Here is an 18495-nt window from a genome sequence, read left to right as displayed (position 1 = left end):
TTACTCACAATTTTTTTCATGAATCTTTACACATCTTTACCAATTAAATAAGTGAGAAATCTTCCATTGGTGCAATTTGTTTTGTAGCTAAGTGGTATGCTTTTTCATGTATTTATTAGTCCCTGTGATCCTGCAAACTAACTGTTCATACCTTATACCTAGGAGTCAAGGCTCACTTTTGTGTTCTCACACACCGTGTTTTCCTACTTTCTTTATGGCATCTATTGATAAACAGCTAAGAGTCATGGGCCGCAGAAAGGGGGAGGAGCAAGGGAGTCATTTTCCACAATCAAGAGATTAGAGCAAGCAATTATTAAAAAGCACTGCTTATATTATTTAGTATGTAAACCTTAAGAACTGGAGCAACAGGTTATATTTAGCAAAGCACAGTGATGGGACTAAAACAAAATCCTAATAAGTTATTTACCAAGCAAATGAGTGAATATGGACAGATAGATCTACACATAGACCACAGGCCTGACTGTGTGCTGGGCACAAGGAAACATACATAAGAAACACCAGCCCTAGACAAACCATAAGTGACTCTTAATCTCACAAAACAAACTGAGGATTGCTGGGGGGAGGGGGGGTGGGAGAAGAGGGGTAGGGTTATGGACATTGGGGAGGGTATGTGCTTTGGTGAGTGCTGTGAAGTGTGTAAACCTGGCGATTCACAGACCTGTACCCCTGGGGATAAAAATATATTATATGTTTATAAAAAAATTAAAAATTAAAAATTAAAAAAAAAAAGAAAAGAAATACCAGCCCTGCTTTCAAAAAGCTAGATTGGTTGGAGTTGTAGGTATGTGAAGTGATGATTACAGTCCAAGAAGTGATTAATGGAGGGCTGAGATGTCTTCTGTCCTTGAAGGTCTTAGTTCTAGAAGACAACAGATTCATAAACAAATAATTTCAATGTAAAAGCACAATGGTAGAGTTTTACATAGGATGTTATAGAAGTGTGAGGAGTTTTTGTTGTTTTTTGGGGGGTAAGGGGGAGAGGGATAGAGAGAGAATCTTAAGCTGGCTCCACACCCCGCACGGAGCCTGATGGCTCAATCTCACAACAATGGGGCCTCCTTTTTAAAGTGCTTAACTATGCTGTTGACTCATGTCTACCTTATGATAACCCTGAGATCTTATTTGGTTATGTGGAGCATCTCTCACCCATAACCCTCTTTAGTCTCTGCAGGTTCTAACTGTTGTGGATATAAATCTCCAGTTGCAAACATTAAAAAACCCACCTCAAGGGGCACCTGAGTGGCTCAGTCAGTTAAACCTCTGCCTTCTGCTCCAGTCATGATTCCAGGGTCCTGGGATCAAATCCCACATCCTGACCCCTGCTCCATGGAAAGCCTGCTTCTCCCTCTCCCACTCCCCCTGCTTATGTCCCCTTTCTCACTGTATCTGTCAGATAAATAAATAAAATCTTTAAAATAAAAACCCAAAAAACAAAAAACCAAAAAACCCACCTCAAGACGGTTTGAGCCAAAAAGGGATTTTACTGACCATCAGGATAGGAAACTGACCTAGGGATATCAATTTTTAGGTACCAAGCGATCTAGTCACTCAAACAATAATCAGAACTTGGGCTTCCTTTCTCCATCTCTTAGCCCTTGTTTTCTCTCTACTGGCTTTACTTTCTGATTATGTTCTGTCTTAGAGGGGACAAGACAGAGCAGGCAGCCCTGGGACCATCCTGCAGTTTCTCTGCAAGCCCAGCAGAAGGAAAATTGTCCCTTAAGCACACTTCTGACAGAAGGCCCAAATCTGAGCAAAGGCTGATCTTTTTTTTTTTTTTTTTTTTATCACATCATAGTGAGGATTCACAGTCTATCTTCTAAGAGTTACAAGGAACAGCATTAACTAACTTTGCCACCTGGAGCCCATAAATCCAGTTTTAAAAACTGATTCTTTGCCAACTAGATTTTAAATGAGAATGTCACGAACTTGCACTAAGCAGCTTGCTTCACCAGTCTACTGGACGACGTGCCTTGTTTTTCATTTTAAAAATGGAACATAGGGTCCCAGTTGATCATGTGTCCATTTTGAACCAATCACTGTGCTCCCAGGGATTCTGTGTTCCCATTGGCCCATGCCAGTCACCTGCCCACCCCTGAAAGTCCGCTGGAACCCAATGGGCTGCGAATGAAGCAGGTGTAGATTCCCAGGGTAATACGCGGTCCTTTAACAAAAAGCAAATGGGTTTTGGTTGTCAATCGTAACAGCTATTCGCTTTTGCTTTCAGAATTCTAATTTGCTTGGTCACTGATGTTTGCCCACTTCCTTCAACTCATTTTGTATTCTGCTCCCACCCATGGACAAGCTGACTCCCCCTCCCCAACATTCCTTATCTTTCTCCCCCCCTCACCCCCCGGACTGGGGGCCTCTGGAATACCATGCCTTTTTTTGAGTTACTAAGGGCTATCTCTGGTCAGTTGGCAAGATGGGCCTGTTGACCAAAAGAAAATTAGATGTGTGCATAAAAGTTATGTGGGTCAAAAAGTTTTTTTGAATTTTGTTACACATGTGTTTATCTTGGATCCTGTCCAAGGCTTTAAAAATTATATTTGTGTAATAGTTGTATTTTAATGTGATCTTGCTGTGACTAAAGTATGAACTTTGCCATTAAGTGAGCCAATTACCAGAGCAGTAAATCCTGCCAAAAATTCATGGTACTGCAATAGAACATGACCTCAGATCACTTTGCTCTGGCCTCTTGTCTCCCGTGGCTTTCCTTTCTCTAGGGGCGAGGTATTTGTTTCTTTTTCATGTGCCACATTTTTGTGCCTGCTTCTTTTTTCAGCTCTGTCTCTGGTGTCTCTGAGGTTAAGCAGAGTGAAGGAGGGTTCCAGAATCCCCAGTTCCACCTGTTCCTTATCCAAGATGAGTCATTCACTGATTCCAACTCAAGAAGCAATTTCTAAGTCTCTTTCATCATCCCAGCCTTCTCCAACTGCATTGTCCTTCTCACACACTGGAAAGCATGGGGGTTAATAAGACAGGCTTCTGTGGTGGAGAGACCTTGGGTTAGAATACCGGCTGTGTTGTTTATAATGATGCGTGTGATCTTGGGCAAGTTCCTAAACCTTCTTAAGTCTTTGCTTCCTCATTTGTGAAATGGGACTGATAGCACCTGTCGTGGGGGTTATAATAGAGATGAAGCAAGCTTAAGAATGATTTAGAGTCCCTGGCACATGGCGGACCCCTAGTAATGTTAACTTTTATATTATTTTACTTCAAAATTAGAATCTTTATACAAACCCCACACTCTAATATCCATTTCACTGATGTCAGCCTTTGAGTAAAATAAGGGCTGAATCCTTAGTCGTGGAGGACCCTGGGAATAAAAGAGCTGCCTGATACTTGTTAATTCATTCCAACAACAATTATTTTTCCAGCTGTACTTGGATTATTAACAGTTTGTTGACAAGTGGTTTTTTTTGTTTGTTGGTTTGTTTTTGTTTTTTGGTGGTGGTTGTTCACAAGTCTATAGCAGGGAACCATTATGTTCTGAAGGTCATATGGAAGACCCATGACACTGGATTCCTGCCCCCAAGGAGTTCTTGATCTTGTGGAAAAGACAGAAGGCAATCCATGAAGGCATAACACAGGAGCAAAGATTGCTCGTCAGCAGGAGGCAATAGGCACAGCCTGTTCTCGGAGGGTTCTAGAATGAGCATGAGCAGTCTGCCCCCAAAACACTGGTGGAGAGAATGCGTAATGAGTGAATCAGTGGGTGAGCACCGGTTGTTGACAAGGACACTTGGCTTCAGTCCAGCGTGTTCCCAGTCCCCTCCCTGGGAGACTGTAGGCAGACTGCTGTAGGGACCAAGGTTACTGGTCAAGTTCGGCATGTGTAAGGGCACATTCATTTATAAAGGAATAGATGGAACTAGCAACCCACCCTAACTCTCCTCACAGGCCCACCTGAGACTTCATGTGGGTGTAATTGCTCCACGACTCGCCGCCTTGTCTATACCCACCTGGTCCTCCCCCAGAGATACCGTGTAACTGGGGTTTCTGCAGCTGTCATCAAACCCAGATGGTCCCTTCAGCTTGAACCTTAAACCCTTGAGATGTTCCAGGAGATCCTTTATAAAGAATGTCAGAAAGGCACAATCTGATTCTCATAAAAAGCCACCACCCTGGACAAAGTCAGTGGGTTCAACTAAATATCACTAGGCATATAAAAATTGGAGCTTGTAGCTGATGATGGGCTTATATTCTGGTACTGGGTGAGATATTTCTTAAAAAAAAAGAAAAACGAAACAACAACTCCCTACAAGGATCATCATTATTTCATAATAAATGTCCATTTATCATACACACACTCTCTCTCTTGGTCTAAATGTGCTTATTTTGTTGTTTTATTTTTTTATTTCAGTGAAGGCTTGTTTTACTTTATTGACTATAATTGGGAACACTAGGTCTCATGGAACAGAGACTTGTTTTATGTATCTGAAGTCCAGGGTAAGATAAGATCTGATACTAAGGATCTGAAACAAAGAAGGTGTGGAAAGGGGATATACCAAAAAAAAAAAAACAACAAAAAAAAAACTAGCAGCTTTACATTTTTTTTTTTTTGAAGTGTTTAAGAATCTTGATCATTTGAAAAACTTATTTACAGAAAATTCTCATTTTGGTATAGCGTTCTGTATGTTTTAATCATGCAGAAACCTCTATAACCATCACCAAAAACAGGATACAGAATAGTTTGATCACCTGAAAAATTCCCTCATGTTACCCCCTTGTAGGTCCCCCTCTCCCCGCAGTCCCAACAGCTGGCAGCCACTGATGTGCTCTCTGTCGCTATAATTTTGCCTTTCTAGAATGTCATATAACTGGAACCATTCGTTATGCAATCTTTTATTTTTATGCGACTCAAATTTTATTTTATTTTATTTTTAATTTTTTATTAATTTTTATTATGTTATGTTAGTCCCCATACAGTACCTCATTAGTTTTTGATGTAGTGTCCCAAGATTTATTATTTGGGCATAACACCCAGTGCTCCATGCAATACGTGCCCTCCTTAATACCCATCACTGGGCTCACCCATCCCCCACCCCCTGCCCTCCAAAACCCTCAGTTTGTTTCTCAGAGTCCACAGTCTCTCATGGTTCGTCTCCCCCTCAGATTCCTCCCTGCCCCCTGCTTCATTTTCCCCTTCCTTCTCCTAATGTCCTCCATGCTATTCCTCATGCTTCACCAGTGAAGCATTGAATGAACACTGGGGTTTGGTAAAGCATTCACCATGCTTCACCCAAAAACCATATTATGATTGACTGTCTTTGCTTGACTTCTTTCACTCAGCATAATCTCCTCCAGTCACTTAGTATAGTGCAGCTGAGATTGGTCCATTTTGTATGTGTTCATTCTTATTTATTGCTAAGTGCTCTATCGTTGTACGGATGTACCACAATTCTTTTCTTCCTTTAGCTACTGAGGGACATTTCGGTGGTTTCTTGTTTGCGTCCGTTTTGAATTATGCTGCTATGAACATTCATGGACAGGTTTTTGGGAGGACCTAAGTTTTCATTGCTCTAGGATACCACCTGGGAGGTGACAAGTGTGTCTTATGGGTAGCTTGTATTTGACTCTACATGGAATTACCAAATTGTTTCGTCAGAGTGCCGGATAGTTCCGCATTCTCACTGATAATGTATGGGAGGTAGTTCCCGCTGCTCTGCCTTCTTGCTACCCCATGGGATTATCGTGTGTGTATTATTTTCACCATTCTAATGGGTATATTGTATCATTTTATTTGTATTTCTCTACTCAATAATGATGTCGATCATCTTTTCATGTGCTGATTTATCATTGGTATGTCATCTATGGTAAAACGTTCAGATTCTTTTGGCTAATTTTTAATTGGGTTGTTTGTTTTCTTATTTTTGACATGTAAAAATTGTTTACAAACTCTGGATACACATTCTTTGTTGCCTCCTCTTCTTATTTCTGGAAGAGATTTATAAAATTGGTATTTCTTTCTTAAAGGTTTGGTTGAATTCATTAATGAAGACATCTGGGCTTGGAGGTTTTTTGGCAGGGAGAAGATTTTCAACTATGAATTTAATTTCTTTAGTGTATATGGGACTTTTCTCCTCCTTCTTGAATGAGTTTTTTTAGTTTGTTTCTCTGAAGATTTGGTTCTATAGAAGTCTCCAATTTATGTGCAGAGAGTTGTCTATATCTTTCCTTTATTATCCTTTTATGACTCTGGTAGTGGTATCCCATCTTTCATACCCATACTGATAATATATAGCTTCTCTCTTTCTCTTTTTGCAAATCTAGCTGGACATTTATTAGCTTTATCAATCCTTTACAAGAATTAGCTTTTGGTTTCATTGATTTTCTCTGTTGGTTTGTCTTGTTTCAGTTTCATTTTTTCCCCCCCTTATATTTATTTTTTTCCTCCTTGCTTTAGGTTTTGCTGGTTTCTTAAGGTACAAACTTAGATTTGAGACCTGAATTTCCTTCTAAACTGAATTATTTCAAACATAAATTTCTTTCAAGGGCTACTTTAGTTTCATCCCACAAATTTTGATACATTGTATGCTCATTTACATTCAGGTCAAAATGTTTTCTAATTATCCTTGAGACTTCTTTATTGACCAATGAATTTCTGAAAGTGAATTGCTTAATTTCCAAATACCTAGAGGTTTTCCAGAAACATTTTTTATTAATGTAATTGATTCTATTATGAGCAGAGTTTGACTCTTTGAAACATGTTTACTTTGTGACCCAGAATATGGTTCACTTTGGTGCATATTCCATATGTGGGTAAAAATAGTGTGTTTTCTGTTGTTATTTAGATGGGATACTCCATAAAAGTTCATTAGGCCAAACTGCTGATAGTATGGTTTAGATCTTCTATATTCCTGCTGATTTGTTGTTGTTGTTGTCGTCTATTTGTGCTATCAATTACTAAGAGAAAATTTTGTAGCCTCGAACTACAATTGTGATTTGACTCTTCCTACTCTGAGTTCTGTCAGCTTTGCTTCATATATTTGGTATGTATTTAGATGTATTTGGTACATATTTAGCTCTGGTATTAGGTACGTATTTAGAGTTGTCATATCTTTTTTTTTTTTAGATTTTTTGTTAATTTATTTATTTGAGAAAGAGAAAGAGAGAGAGAGAATGAATGAGTAGGGAGAAGGCTAGAGGAGGAAAATGTGCCATTTTACAATACATTTTGTGTTTGCTCTTTTTTTTCCCGTCAAACTTATTATATTATTTGAAGATTTCTTCCCATTACATTTTAATATATCTATTGCCTTTTCACTATATCTCTCTGTTTAACTTTTCTAGTTGTTGCTTTCAGGGTGGTTACAACACACATATCTAAATTTTATCAATCTTCTTAGAGTTCATAGTTGGCCACTTCAAGTGAAGTATAGAAACCTTACCATTATATAAATCAGTTTACATCTCATTGAAACCAAATATATTGAAAAGCCCACAAGACACGTTATAATTTTTTGCTTTCAACAATCATACAAAAGTATGGGTGGTACACAGACTCGCACATCATCCTTTCACTGGAGCCATGCCAATCTTCTCTGTATTTTTCCAACTTTAGTCTATGTGCAGCCCCAGAGAGCACTGAAGGTGTTTTTGAAGTCCTTTGAAGGTAAATATTTACCCAACACTTGCACCAACTTCGTGAAACTATGATTATTAGAAGTACAGTCTATGACCAAGGATGTGTTTTTCTCAGGACAAAGCCATAATTGACTCTAACCAATAATAATTTGACATTAAAGGGTATAAAATAAAGATATGTTATCCTGAACTAAAGCAGAATGCAAATTCAAAAACTAGAAACATGGACAAAAATGTTTTGTCACTAAAGCTGACTTTTTGTTCTGTTGTTTTGCAATATGAATGTTTATAATAGCAAAACTACCAGTTATCTGGAGGGATGTCTAAATGGAAGGTATTATCTAGAAATTAAAAGAGAACTGGTCCATTTTCCAATAAGCAGTAGAGATCTGGAGAAGATGAAAGAGAGGCTGGCTCTGCTAGATGTGGAATTAAGGAGAGTGGAGGTCATAACAGACACTGTTTAGATCATAGCCAAGAAAATGATCACACATGTAAAGCATCTTTCATCTAAAAATAAATCACCCTCAAAGGCATTTTATGCATATAATTTTATTTACCTCTGCCAGAGTTACTATTGCAAATAGTGTCCAGAGTCCGAGCAGGGAAGTGATGAGTCTATGGGGCATGCAGTGAAGGTATCAGTCTCCCTCTGTGCCCTTGCCTTCCCAGAGTATGCAGTCATTGGCTCAGAAGGTACAGCTGGGAAGGTGACTGTTTCTCTAAAGGCTTTGGTGATGTAAGCTGAAAACCAAGGAGGAGGAGAGGGCAATGAAACCTCATCTAGACTGAGCCGTAGTGTACTGTGAGGGTTGCAAACTTGGACTTGTTGAGTGTTCAGTGAGAAGGAAGCATTTGTACTTGGACTTTATGGGGAAACAGCCTGCCATAAAGGGTGGTCGGGATACCACGCCATCTTCTCCATCTGTCAGATGTCCGACCAGTCAGGAAGGTTCAGTCAAAGTGCTTTCTGCTTGCCCTCTACCCACTCCAGCTGTGTTGAAGGGTCTGCCTCCATGCTGACTGATAGAGCTCCTCCATCTGCCCAACTCATGTGATAAGCTTCGTCTTCCTTCCGTGTGACAGTTACCCGGAAATGGATCTTAATCTCCATTCAGACCAGGACAGTGTCTTTGTTTCTTCAAAGTGACTTACCCAGTGTGTGCTAAGTTGGAAAGAGGCAGTTAGTAGAGTAGTTGAAAGAACAGGCTCACTCTTTCTGTGTTCAAATCCACCATTTTCTAGCTGGATGTCCAGGGACAAGTTATTGAAATATTTTAAGCCTCTGTTTCCCCACCTTGAACACTGGGATAATAACCTTATTTGTAAAGACTCAACAAGTAAAGGTGTACAGTGCTGAGCATTTTTGTCTGGTACATACTAAGAACTATTACCTGTTTTTATTATTAAGTGATTAAATTTTTTCTTACAAAGCTGTGAAATACATACATATCTGTGAGCAAGGCAAGCCAGAACACAAACAGGACAAGCAAAGAGAAGGCAGAGAAAACAAACCAAAACTGACCAGATTTCAGATGCCAAAGATTTAGTACCTATTTTTAAACGAAGTGAAAGGTGGAAATGCAAATTGGTACAACTGCTCTGGAAAACCGTCTAGCATTGTTGATTCAAGAAGAATATTCTCATACTCTATGACTTAAAAATTCCACTTATAAGTATATGCCCAACAGAGAAGTGTCCTTGTATTACCCAAGGATGCTTGATAGAATGCTCTTAACAGCAGTATCTACAGTAGTGGTTAACTGGAAACTATGCATATGTCCATCACCTGAAAAATGGATACATAAATGTGGCCATGAAAAGGGATGATTTACAACTACACACAACAGAATCAACGAATCTCACAAATGTCATGGTGAGCAAAGGAAGCCAGACATCAAGGAGTATTTACAGCCTTTACTGTAAGATTCCAGGCAAAACTAACCTGCGTTGTTACAGGTCAGGATAATGGTTACAGGGATGGAGGGGGTGGTGTGGAAGGGCAGGAAAGGAAGAGAAGAGACAGGAAAAGCTTCCTAGCTAACATTTTATTTCTTTGTCTGGGGCTCCATGCGTGGCTTCAGTTCATTGAACTGAGCATTTACCTGCGTTTTCCTACATGTGTATCATACTTCACTGCAAAACAGGGAACAGAAGTAAGAATAGGAAAGCAAGGGAAGGAAAGAAAAGAACAGAGAAAGAAAGGGAGGGAAAAACAAGCCCAGAAGATGAGAAAGACACAGGTCCTGGGCTTTGGACGCATCTGGCCAGTTGGGCTCAGCCCTCTACCTCACACACCAGCCCGGCCCATCCCCACCCCGGTGCCCTACTCCATTTGCCCAGCACGTGGATGGCTTGTATGGGGTGGGTGGGGGGAATCCTCTCCTTCTCTGTCCTCTCCCCAAGCTCCTCCCCACTCTGAGCATCCCTAAGTCAAGAAGGGGCTTTCCTGGGGGGAACGCTAGTTTTGGAGTAACTGGGGAGTGAAGGGTGCTAAAGCATCATTAATGAAACCTAAGACTTAAAGCCATCTTTTCTCTCCTCTTTTCCTCTTCCCCTGGACTCCTTCTCCCTCCCCGTACCTTTCCCAGAAGGTCCCCCTGAATCGGTGGCAGTGGCAGTCCGACTGGGCCGCGCCTGGGCGCTGCTGGGCTGGGGTGGTGGGGCGGAGCGGGGGCCAGAGCCAGGGCCAGGACAGGGGCCGCGCTGCCGGGGTGCCCCTCCCCCCCCGCCCCGCCCGGGCTGACCCCGCCCCGCGGCCTCCGGCTATTTTGGGCGCGTTGGCGGCGACGCGGGGATCGCTGACAAGCGCGGATCCTGTGACACCTCCCTGCAGCCCAGCACTTGTTGCTCGGGGGACCTGCTGCCATCCCTGAATCCACCTTTCCCCCTTGCCTCCTGTCCCCTCTGGCTTCCCTCCTTTGCATGTGATCTCTCCGAAGACTGATCTCTCAGACACTGCTGTTCCCGGCTTGGGAAATAGATTTGAAAACAACAACAATAATAATAATAATAATAAGCGCCGCTCTCAAGAAGGGCCCCGCAGAGCAGGAGCGCAGAGGGCTGGCCCAGGCGCCGCAGAGGTGGCGCCTCCTCGGCCCGGGACGCTGGCCCCGGGCGCCGAAGGCATGACGGACTCGGCGACAGCTAACGGGGACGACAGGGACCCCGAGATCGAACTCTTCGTGAAGGTAGGTTGGCATCCAGGCGCTCGCTGCACCTGTCGCTCCAGCAGTCGGGCTCCTTGCGGCGCGGGCTCACGTGCCAGCGCAGACAGAGCTGGGACACTGGACTCTCCCCAGGGAGGACATCTCGGCCCTAGGGCTCCCTTGGGTGTCCTTCCTGCAAGCGGGACAGCCTCGCTTCGGGCTCCGGGATGTCGGGGAGTCAGGCGCAATTCGGCAGGTGGCCGCCAGTCTTCTTGTTGGCCCGCAGTTTGTCAAACCAGCTGCAGGGCCAGTGGATCAGTCCTGAGCCCTGCCCGGTGCGATTTTGGCGAGTCTTGAAGGGTATCTTGAGGTATAAGGGGGTGGCAGACGCATGGCTGGACCACTGAACCTTTCTTCTAAAATTGCAGGGCACAGGGAGGTAAGAGAGGGACGGGAAGAAAAGGAAACCTTACGGATATAATTCTCTCTGACAAAATAAAAATAACATCTCTTCAAAGGTCTTTTCTCTCTTCGGCTCAGAGCTACTTCAAAGAAAAGCAGAAGGAAACTAAGGTGTTTCTTGCTTTGTGACCTGCAAAGCAGAAAACAAACACTCCTTTCGCCCACATTATTACTATTGTCATAATCATGATTCCGCGGGGTAGTATCAGGAAATGCTAAGGGTTGGGCAGTGGGGGAAACCCAGGTGGACTTGGGGCGGAAGGGGATGGAGGAGCACAGGGAACAAACCAAGTTAAGTCGCCTTGCTCCCTGGGTGAAACAATCTTCCCTCAACACTGCTGCACTTCGTTTGCAACCCGTAGGAGGGAAAGGGATGGATGCGGGCGAGGCAGCGTTTCCCGGGGCCGCCCGGTGGTGTATTGTAAGAAAGAAACATTTGATCAGTCCTCGCTGTGGCCGACACACTGCAGAGGCTGGGAAACCTGAGGCGGCAGGAGAGTTGCCTTCTGGGCAGTGCAGAAAGCCTCGCCAGGACTTGGGGGGAGGGGAGTCCGCTGGCTGCCTGAGCTCCAGGACTTTTCTCAAATGGGGAAAATACCCTTTCACTGCAGTTTTCCTGAAATGCCCAGGTAACTGAGAAGGGGGGAGTCCTTGATACCTTTTAGAGGTCTCCTGGGGTGCACTTAAAAGGCATATGTATTCCCTGGAGTGGGAAAGATGTTATTTGGGGGTAAATTACCCTGAATTCCAAGCTGATTAAACAAAGAAATTGTCACAAAAAAGTGTAAGACCTACAGAAACCTTGATAACCACCTTCTGGTTTTGGTATCTTTCGGTGCCTAAAAAAATAAACCCCTCAGGTTGTAACTTTTTAAGTGGTCTGTCCCACTTGGCCCAGCCTACCACAAAGGTCTGTTATATTTTCTTCAGCCAGGTGTTACGTCCTTTGGTTTATTTTTCAAAATTATCCATAGAAATCACACCTGTCATTTAGTGACATTTGCTTTGCGAAGGCTATTTCTCTCCCCTCAAAGGTGGCCTTTGTCTCGTTTGGTTTTTGCGACCCTTCTAGGCAGGATTACCAGGTCCTTTGGCAGACCTGGGTGATGAGAGAGGTCATGTCCTCTTGCAAGTTTGGCAGCATTGGACCGAGGGCCAGAAATGGGGGCTCTGGACCTTGGTGTCCAGGTCTGTGGTCTAGGGAACCAGCCGGGAGAGCTTTAACAAAGTGATGAGTTTCCCTGCTCTCCTTGAAGAAAGCTATTCTAGGACTTTCTCAGATTTCCTGGGAGCAGGTAGTTTCATAGTGTCAAGTTCCTGAAAGCTATTTGAAACACAAATTGACTCTTTAGAGCCAAAGGAGCCCTTTGCCCCACTACCAGGCACTGAGACCGATTCTGCCTGCACCTTTGGAACCTCGTTGACAGCTTTGAAGGTTTTCTCCATTTATATAAAAAGCTCACTGCATAGCCCCCAGGACCCCTAAAAGAATTCTAAAATGCCCATGTTGGGGACGCCTGGGTGGCTCAGTTGGTTAAGCAGCTGCCTTCGGCTCAGGTCATGATCCCAGCGTCCTGGGATCGAGTCCCGCATCCGGCTCCTAGCTCCGCGGGGAGCCTGCTTCTCCCTCTGACTCTGCCTTCCACTCTATCTGCCTGTGCTCACTCTCTCTCGCTCTCTCTCTGACAAATAAATTAAAATAAATAAATAAATAAAATGCCCATGTTGTTGTTTTGTCTTAAAGGAAAGAGATCCATGGCCAGGCAGGCCTTCATGATTAACTCAAAAACTGGATTGACTGTGGGACAAAAAGCTGATAGGAAAGCTCTTGATTTTTTCCCCCCTCTTGTTTGACGCTCTGGGTTGCAGTTACCATTTCCAGGGACTCACATAGGCTGAAAATGTTGTGAAGTAAAGATCCCACCCAGGTTATGAATGGTTTTATTTTAGGGAAACAAGGGCCTGATCTACAGAATCAGGTCCTCCCAAAGTTGGACATTTCTCTTAGCTGTGTGATTCCCATGAGAAAGGCCTTCCTGTTGAAGGCATCTGGGGCCTGAGGCATCTTCTGCTGAGCAGGGTGGGTTGGTTTCTAGGAAGCCTCTTGGCCGGGTGGGACCCCACCCAGAGTGGGATGTGTCATTTTCAACACCTCCTTCAGGGGACCTCCTCTCTACCCAGCTGGTATGCTGGGCATGTCGTTCAAAACCTGGGTCACTCAGGGAGTTTCAGGGATACACAATTCTATCCCACATCACCTGCTTATCAGCGTCTGTTAACTACTATGACTACTACTGCTGGTGCTCTTGATAATAATAATAATAACAACAATAATAATAATAATAATAACAATAATAATAATAAATGGCAGCATTTTAGAATTCTGAAACACATTCAAATACCTTACCTTGTTCCCTGTGTATTAGCCTTGGTTCACTTCTGCGAAAAATGAAGGAAACATATAAATGCAAGTCACAGGGAGTTCGTGAGAGCTCCTGCTGTCTGATGTTCAGTGAGTCACAGTCTGCCCCATGTCACAACCTAGGGAAGTAAGAAGGATGATTCTGCCCGTTCGATGGTTGAACAACACCTGTGCTCAGAAGTACGCTGTAAATAATGTTCAGATCCATTCCTCAAATGTTCCTGTTTGGACTCCGAATTTCTTCCTCTTTCTTTTCCAAAGACCCGTATGTCAGGCCTTATACCTTCTTTGGCTGAATTGGGAAGTTCATTGATACCTCACTAAACCATTCTACTGTCGTAGAACACTGCCCGCTGTGCTCTTCCCTCCTTCCAGGGAATGCTAGTAGTGACATTTTTAGTTTCTTCATCACCAATGAGAAAGTCTTGAGTAACTCAGCTCTGATATAATATTTCATAGAGGCTCCATGGATGGGACAGAGGCTTGGAGACACAGGACATGAGTTTGGGTCTTGTCCCCGCTTCTAATTAACTCATGACTGAACACATTACTTAAGTTCTATGAGCCTCAGTACCCTCCTCTTGAAAACAAGAGGATGGTTATATGGTTATAAATAACCACAATTATATGATGGCGATCATATATTTTATGGCTCAGACGACGACATTCGGTTTGAGAGTGAAAAGGGGTGCTATGAATAATTAGGCTGGGATAGCAGGTGTCACCAAGAATTGTTCCCAGGCAAATCAGGATGTGTGGCCACCCTAATTATGGGAATACTGTCTCCACGGACATGTTGTGAGGATTCCAGAGGAGCAAGTAGGTGAAAGTACTTTGTAAATGAAAATTGGTATAAACACATGAGTAAAATAACAATGTGAATTCCATGGCAGATAAAACCTTTCCTGATCTGCAGGCCCCCGATTTGCCCTAGGGAACAAAAGCCTGCCTCCTTCCTCACTTGCAAGGCTATTTCAAGAATAAATAAATGGGATCATGTACAGCTTGGACTTTGATTGTAAGGGGGAAGACAACAGGTTCGACAGTTGACAGTGGCAGCCAATGTAGTTTATAGAAAGAAGAAAGAGCAAGGAAGTAAAAGCAAAACAGAAAGTGATTTGGAAAAACAAATACAGGATGTGCTGAGTAGGTTAGATCAACCGCCCATCTGTGTTGACTCCTGGACAGCCAGTCCCATCCTCCGACCCAAGAAGTAGAACACCACCAAAGTTGTTGCAAATATCTCTTGCTGCCAGGGGTGTGAATTTCAATAGAAACCAGTGGTTCTCAACTTTGGCTACATATTTAGATTGTTTGGGGGAGGTTTAAGGTTTAAGAACTCCTGATGACTGCTACTTCTTGATCAATTACAGGAAAATCCCTTGGGGTGGGGGAAGGAGACCCAGAACCAGATTTCTTACCCCCACCCAGGTGACTCCAGGGTGCAGTTCGGTTAGAGAGCCACTGAGTCATGATCAGAGGCAAGTCTGACCGCAGGCAGTGTCTGCCACGGCTAAAATAGGTAGCCGTCCTAGAGGGAATTAGTGCCCAAAATTTCTAACAGCTTCAGGGCATCATGATCAGGAGTGTTGTTGATACAGAGCTTGTACCCTATCTGTGCTCAGTTGACAGATGCTGACGGACTATGAAGCCCTATCCACAGGACTCCAGAACCATCTGTGCATGGGGTCGGTCTAGTTAAATAACTATCAATTCAGCTTGGGGGAAATAAAACGGAGTCCTGCTGATTGTTGGGTGGAAATGACTAGCTGTTTTATTTATTGAGTGATCTGGAAAGCTCTGACAGTGGTGCAGAGCACATGTCAAGTCGTGGTGACCCATTGTATAGTCATCTGACTTCCAGAACAGACAAGATCAAATCTTGTGGCATTCCCTCTCAGATCCCCACTGCCCGCTGGCTGCCTGGTTCCCTTGGACATCTCACCTAAATGTGGGAGCATTAGGTTTTGCTGTTCCCTTCAGTACATTAAGCAACTGTTTTTCTTTTTCATGAGTCCGGGTTTGGGTTGGGGTCAGGAACCAATACACAAGTTCACCCGTCGTGCCATGTCTGTGAGTGTGACTTCTCCTGCATGCCTCAGGTCTGGTGGCAGGGGCAGTGGGTTTACAGATGTTGAAGCCTGCTGTTAGCGTGCTCAGCTCCTGCCTCCCTGCCCAGAGTTCTTGCTTTCCCAGCTTGCCTTTCTCCAGCCAGGGCAAAGACTCCATCCATTTAGACCATCTGGCAAACACCTTCTCATCTGGATTCCTTTTCTGTTGCCACGTGCTGGGCCCCTTTTAGTGGCAGCAGGAGGCATGGTGGGAGAGGGCCCACTTTAGGGAGCAGGCTGTGGGTTTCCAGCTGGGCGGGCTGGAACAGGCTGCCGTGGCTCTCTACCAATTTTCTTACCAGTGCTGTGCTGATGATGGTGGGACACGTTTTGAGGTGTTGGTGTGAGTACTAGAATAAGTTAAGTATGAATCTGCGGCAAAAATGTAACTTCTTCGGCAGGCCCAGTATAGCCTCCTTAGGGAGAAGCCAAGACCATGAACTGCACTTCCTTGGCGTGTCCGAGAAGTCACAGGCTCAAACCTGTCTGTGCCTGCCTTGTCACTGGGACAGGACTCAGACTCGTCTCCGAGCAGGAGCCCCGTGTGACCATCACTGGCTCTGACTGTGTGTGCGGAGCTGCTTCTCTGGGAGCTGGAGGCCCACAGAGGTCACTGACTGAATGATGTGGTTGGCCTGGCTGCAGGCGAGGTGCAGGTCCCTGGCCAGTGGTTGGGCTCTGCAAGCTCCAGGGACGTTAATTTCTCCTGTTGGTTTTTCTCCTCTCTCCTCTCTCATCCCAGGGAGCCCTCACATAGCTCTGGGGGCAGGGCCAGGAGGCCTCAAACCGCTGGGGGGCTACATTGGCCCTGACCTTGTTATTTCGGTGGCTTCCTTCCTTTTCCTGTCACTGGGCTCTGGGCCGGGCTTCACTGGAAGATGTCTATAACTCCAGCCCGTAGATGAGAAAGAAGGCTCTAGAGTCCACATCCTTTGGTTTCAGGAGGACCCATTCCTCCCTGCAAACTTCTAGCTCTGCATAGCCACGGGATTGTCTTGCTGAGAGCATAACAGACTCTCAATAGCTGGTATTTTCAAAAACTGTCGTATGGGAGACATCCTCATTGGTCTTTGTCATCAGGGCTGGAGGACTAGAAATAGCGAAGGAGCAAAGTGGGTAAACATGGCTTTCCAGAAGATGTGGGTCAGTGATAAGAAGGTTCTCTCTACCCAGGGCATCCTAGATCTGACTCTGCTTGCATTCTGAGGGAGCACTCCAAGTACTGGGCAATTTGTCTGCCAGCTCCCTGAGTGTAATCTATGTTGGAAACACATATATGTGGTCAAGGGGTATCTTAGTCCCGAGATGTGAAGTTCTTGAAGGATAAAGACTATAGATAGCCTGTTGTCAAGTGTTAAATGAATCCTTCCTAGGAAAAAGAAATCCTTCTAGCTTCTAGAAGCACTCTCTTCTAACGTGAGAAGGTTCTTTTAATTACATTTGGTGTAGCACTCATGGGGAACAGTGGCTAGGCCAATGGTGCTCAGCTCTGGGGTGTGAAAAAGTCACTGCATAACTTCTTTACATGGGCTTGTTCATGCTCTTTCTCCAGATTTTCATACTTAGGAGGATTTGGGTAAGGCCTGGGTGCCTGTTTCCTCATGAAGCCACCCCTGAGTGGTTCTGGGATTCATCAAAGACTGAGAACCACTAGCCTCGAGCGTGGGTAAATAGAGCTAAACAAACAGTGGGACATCCAAAGGGCAGCATGAAATCCAGCCCTTCCTTGGAACATGCATTTCTTTGGGTGGGCAAGGCTGAGGCAAGAAACTTCTTAGCATGAATCATCCGAATTGACCACAAGTAAACCAAAAAAGGGGAGGAAAGGAATGCATTGCACCTTTCTTTCATAACTTGCTTTTATTCCTTTGTAATATTGTGTGAGGGCATTGGAGAGACGAGTACTTTTAGAAGTTAGGCAAGAAGGAGGTATTAGTAAGATAAAGAACTTTGAGTGTTAAGGGTTTGAAAACAGTTAGTCAATCGACCAATCAACCAATTACCAACCACGTTTGTGAAGCCATCATCTGTGGAAAGTGATGAGGGGGCCTGGAGAGCAAGGAAGGGAGGTTGCCCACAGTCCATGAGCTTGCAGCTAAGGATAGAGCTTCAAGCAATCATCAGTGCCTCATGAGTGACAGGAGATGAAGTGAGGGGTGTAGGTACAGGGACCCATATGGCCTGAAGGATGTTTCCAAGTGTACTTTGAGGGGAGGTGGGACCTGAGTTGTGCTTGGAAAAATGATTAGGATTCAGAGAGTGGCAACCATATCAGATTCAGATTCAGCAACAATATGAGGTAAGGCTGTTCAGGACCCAGGGGGTAGCTAAGGTTAGCCGGAGAGAACAGCCTATGGAGAGAGGCAGCTGGAAAGAAGATAGGAAAACAAAAACAAAAAACAACCCAATAATGGGAAGGGTTGTGAATGGCAAGTAAATGGTTTTGGGTCCATCATAGGTAAATAGGAAAAAAACAAAAGTTTCTACACAGGTGGGACCTAGATTTAGTTCCTCTTTGGAAAGGTTCATATGCGGCATTGCCTGATGGGGTGCACAGACTCATGAACTTGAAGCAAGAAGCCCCAAACTCCCAATTCTGGCACGGCCACAGTTTTGGGTGTGTGACTGTCTTTAAAAGCAAATTTCCTTTTTGTAAAATGGGGTTAAAAGAAATCATAGAGTTTTTTTCCTTGGAGAACCCTCTTAGAAGTCATTTAGTCTGAACTCCTCTTAGCAGATA

At 44.1% G+C, this 18495-nt stretch overlaps 1 protein-coding gene across 2 annotated transcripts in view; it reads left to right on the top strand.

Annotated features, from left to right (window-relative positions):
* Window positions 1-18495, top strand: part of CLIC5 (chloride intracellular channel 5) — a 157986-nt gene that overhangs the window by 47118 nt on the left and 92373 nt on the right. Inside the window, exon 1 of one of the 2 annotated variants that reach the window (XM_082730723.1) lies at window positions 10384-10802. The exons of the other annotated variant lie outside the window; for it this stretch is intronic. Coding sequence (XP_082586849.1) covers window positions 10740-10802 — 63 coding nt within the window. The 5' untranslated portion in view covers window positions 10384-10739. Of the gene's footprint in view, window positions 1-10383; window positions 10803-18495 lie in introns of those variants that run through there. 2 annotated transcript variants of the gene reach the window in all.

The sequence above is a fragment of the Mustela nivalis genome, assembly GCF_964662115.1.
Source record: "Mustela nivalis genome assembly, chromosome: 5".
Taxonomy (NCBI): domain Eukaryota; kingdom Metazoa; phylum Chordata; class Mammalia; order Carnivora; family Mustelidae; genus Mustela; species Mustela nivalis.
This window is presented reverse-complemented; position numbering and strand designations above follow the sequence as displayed.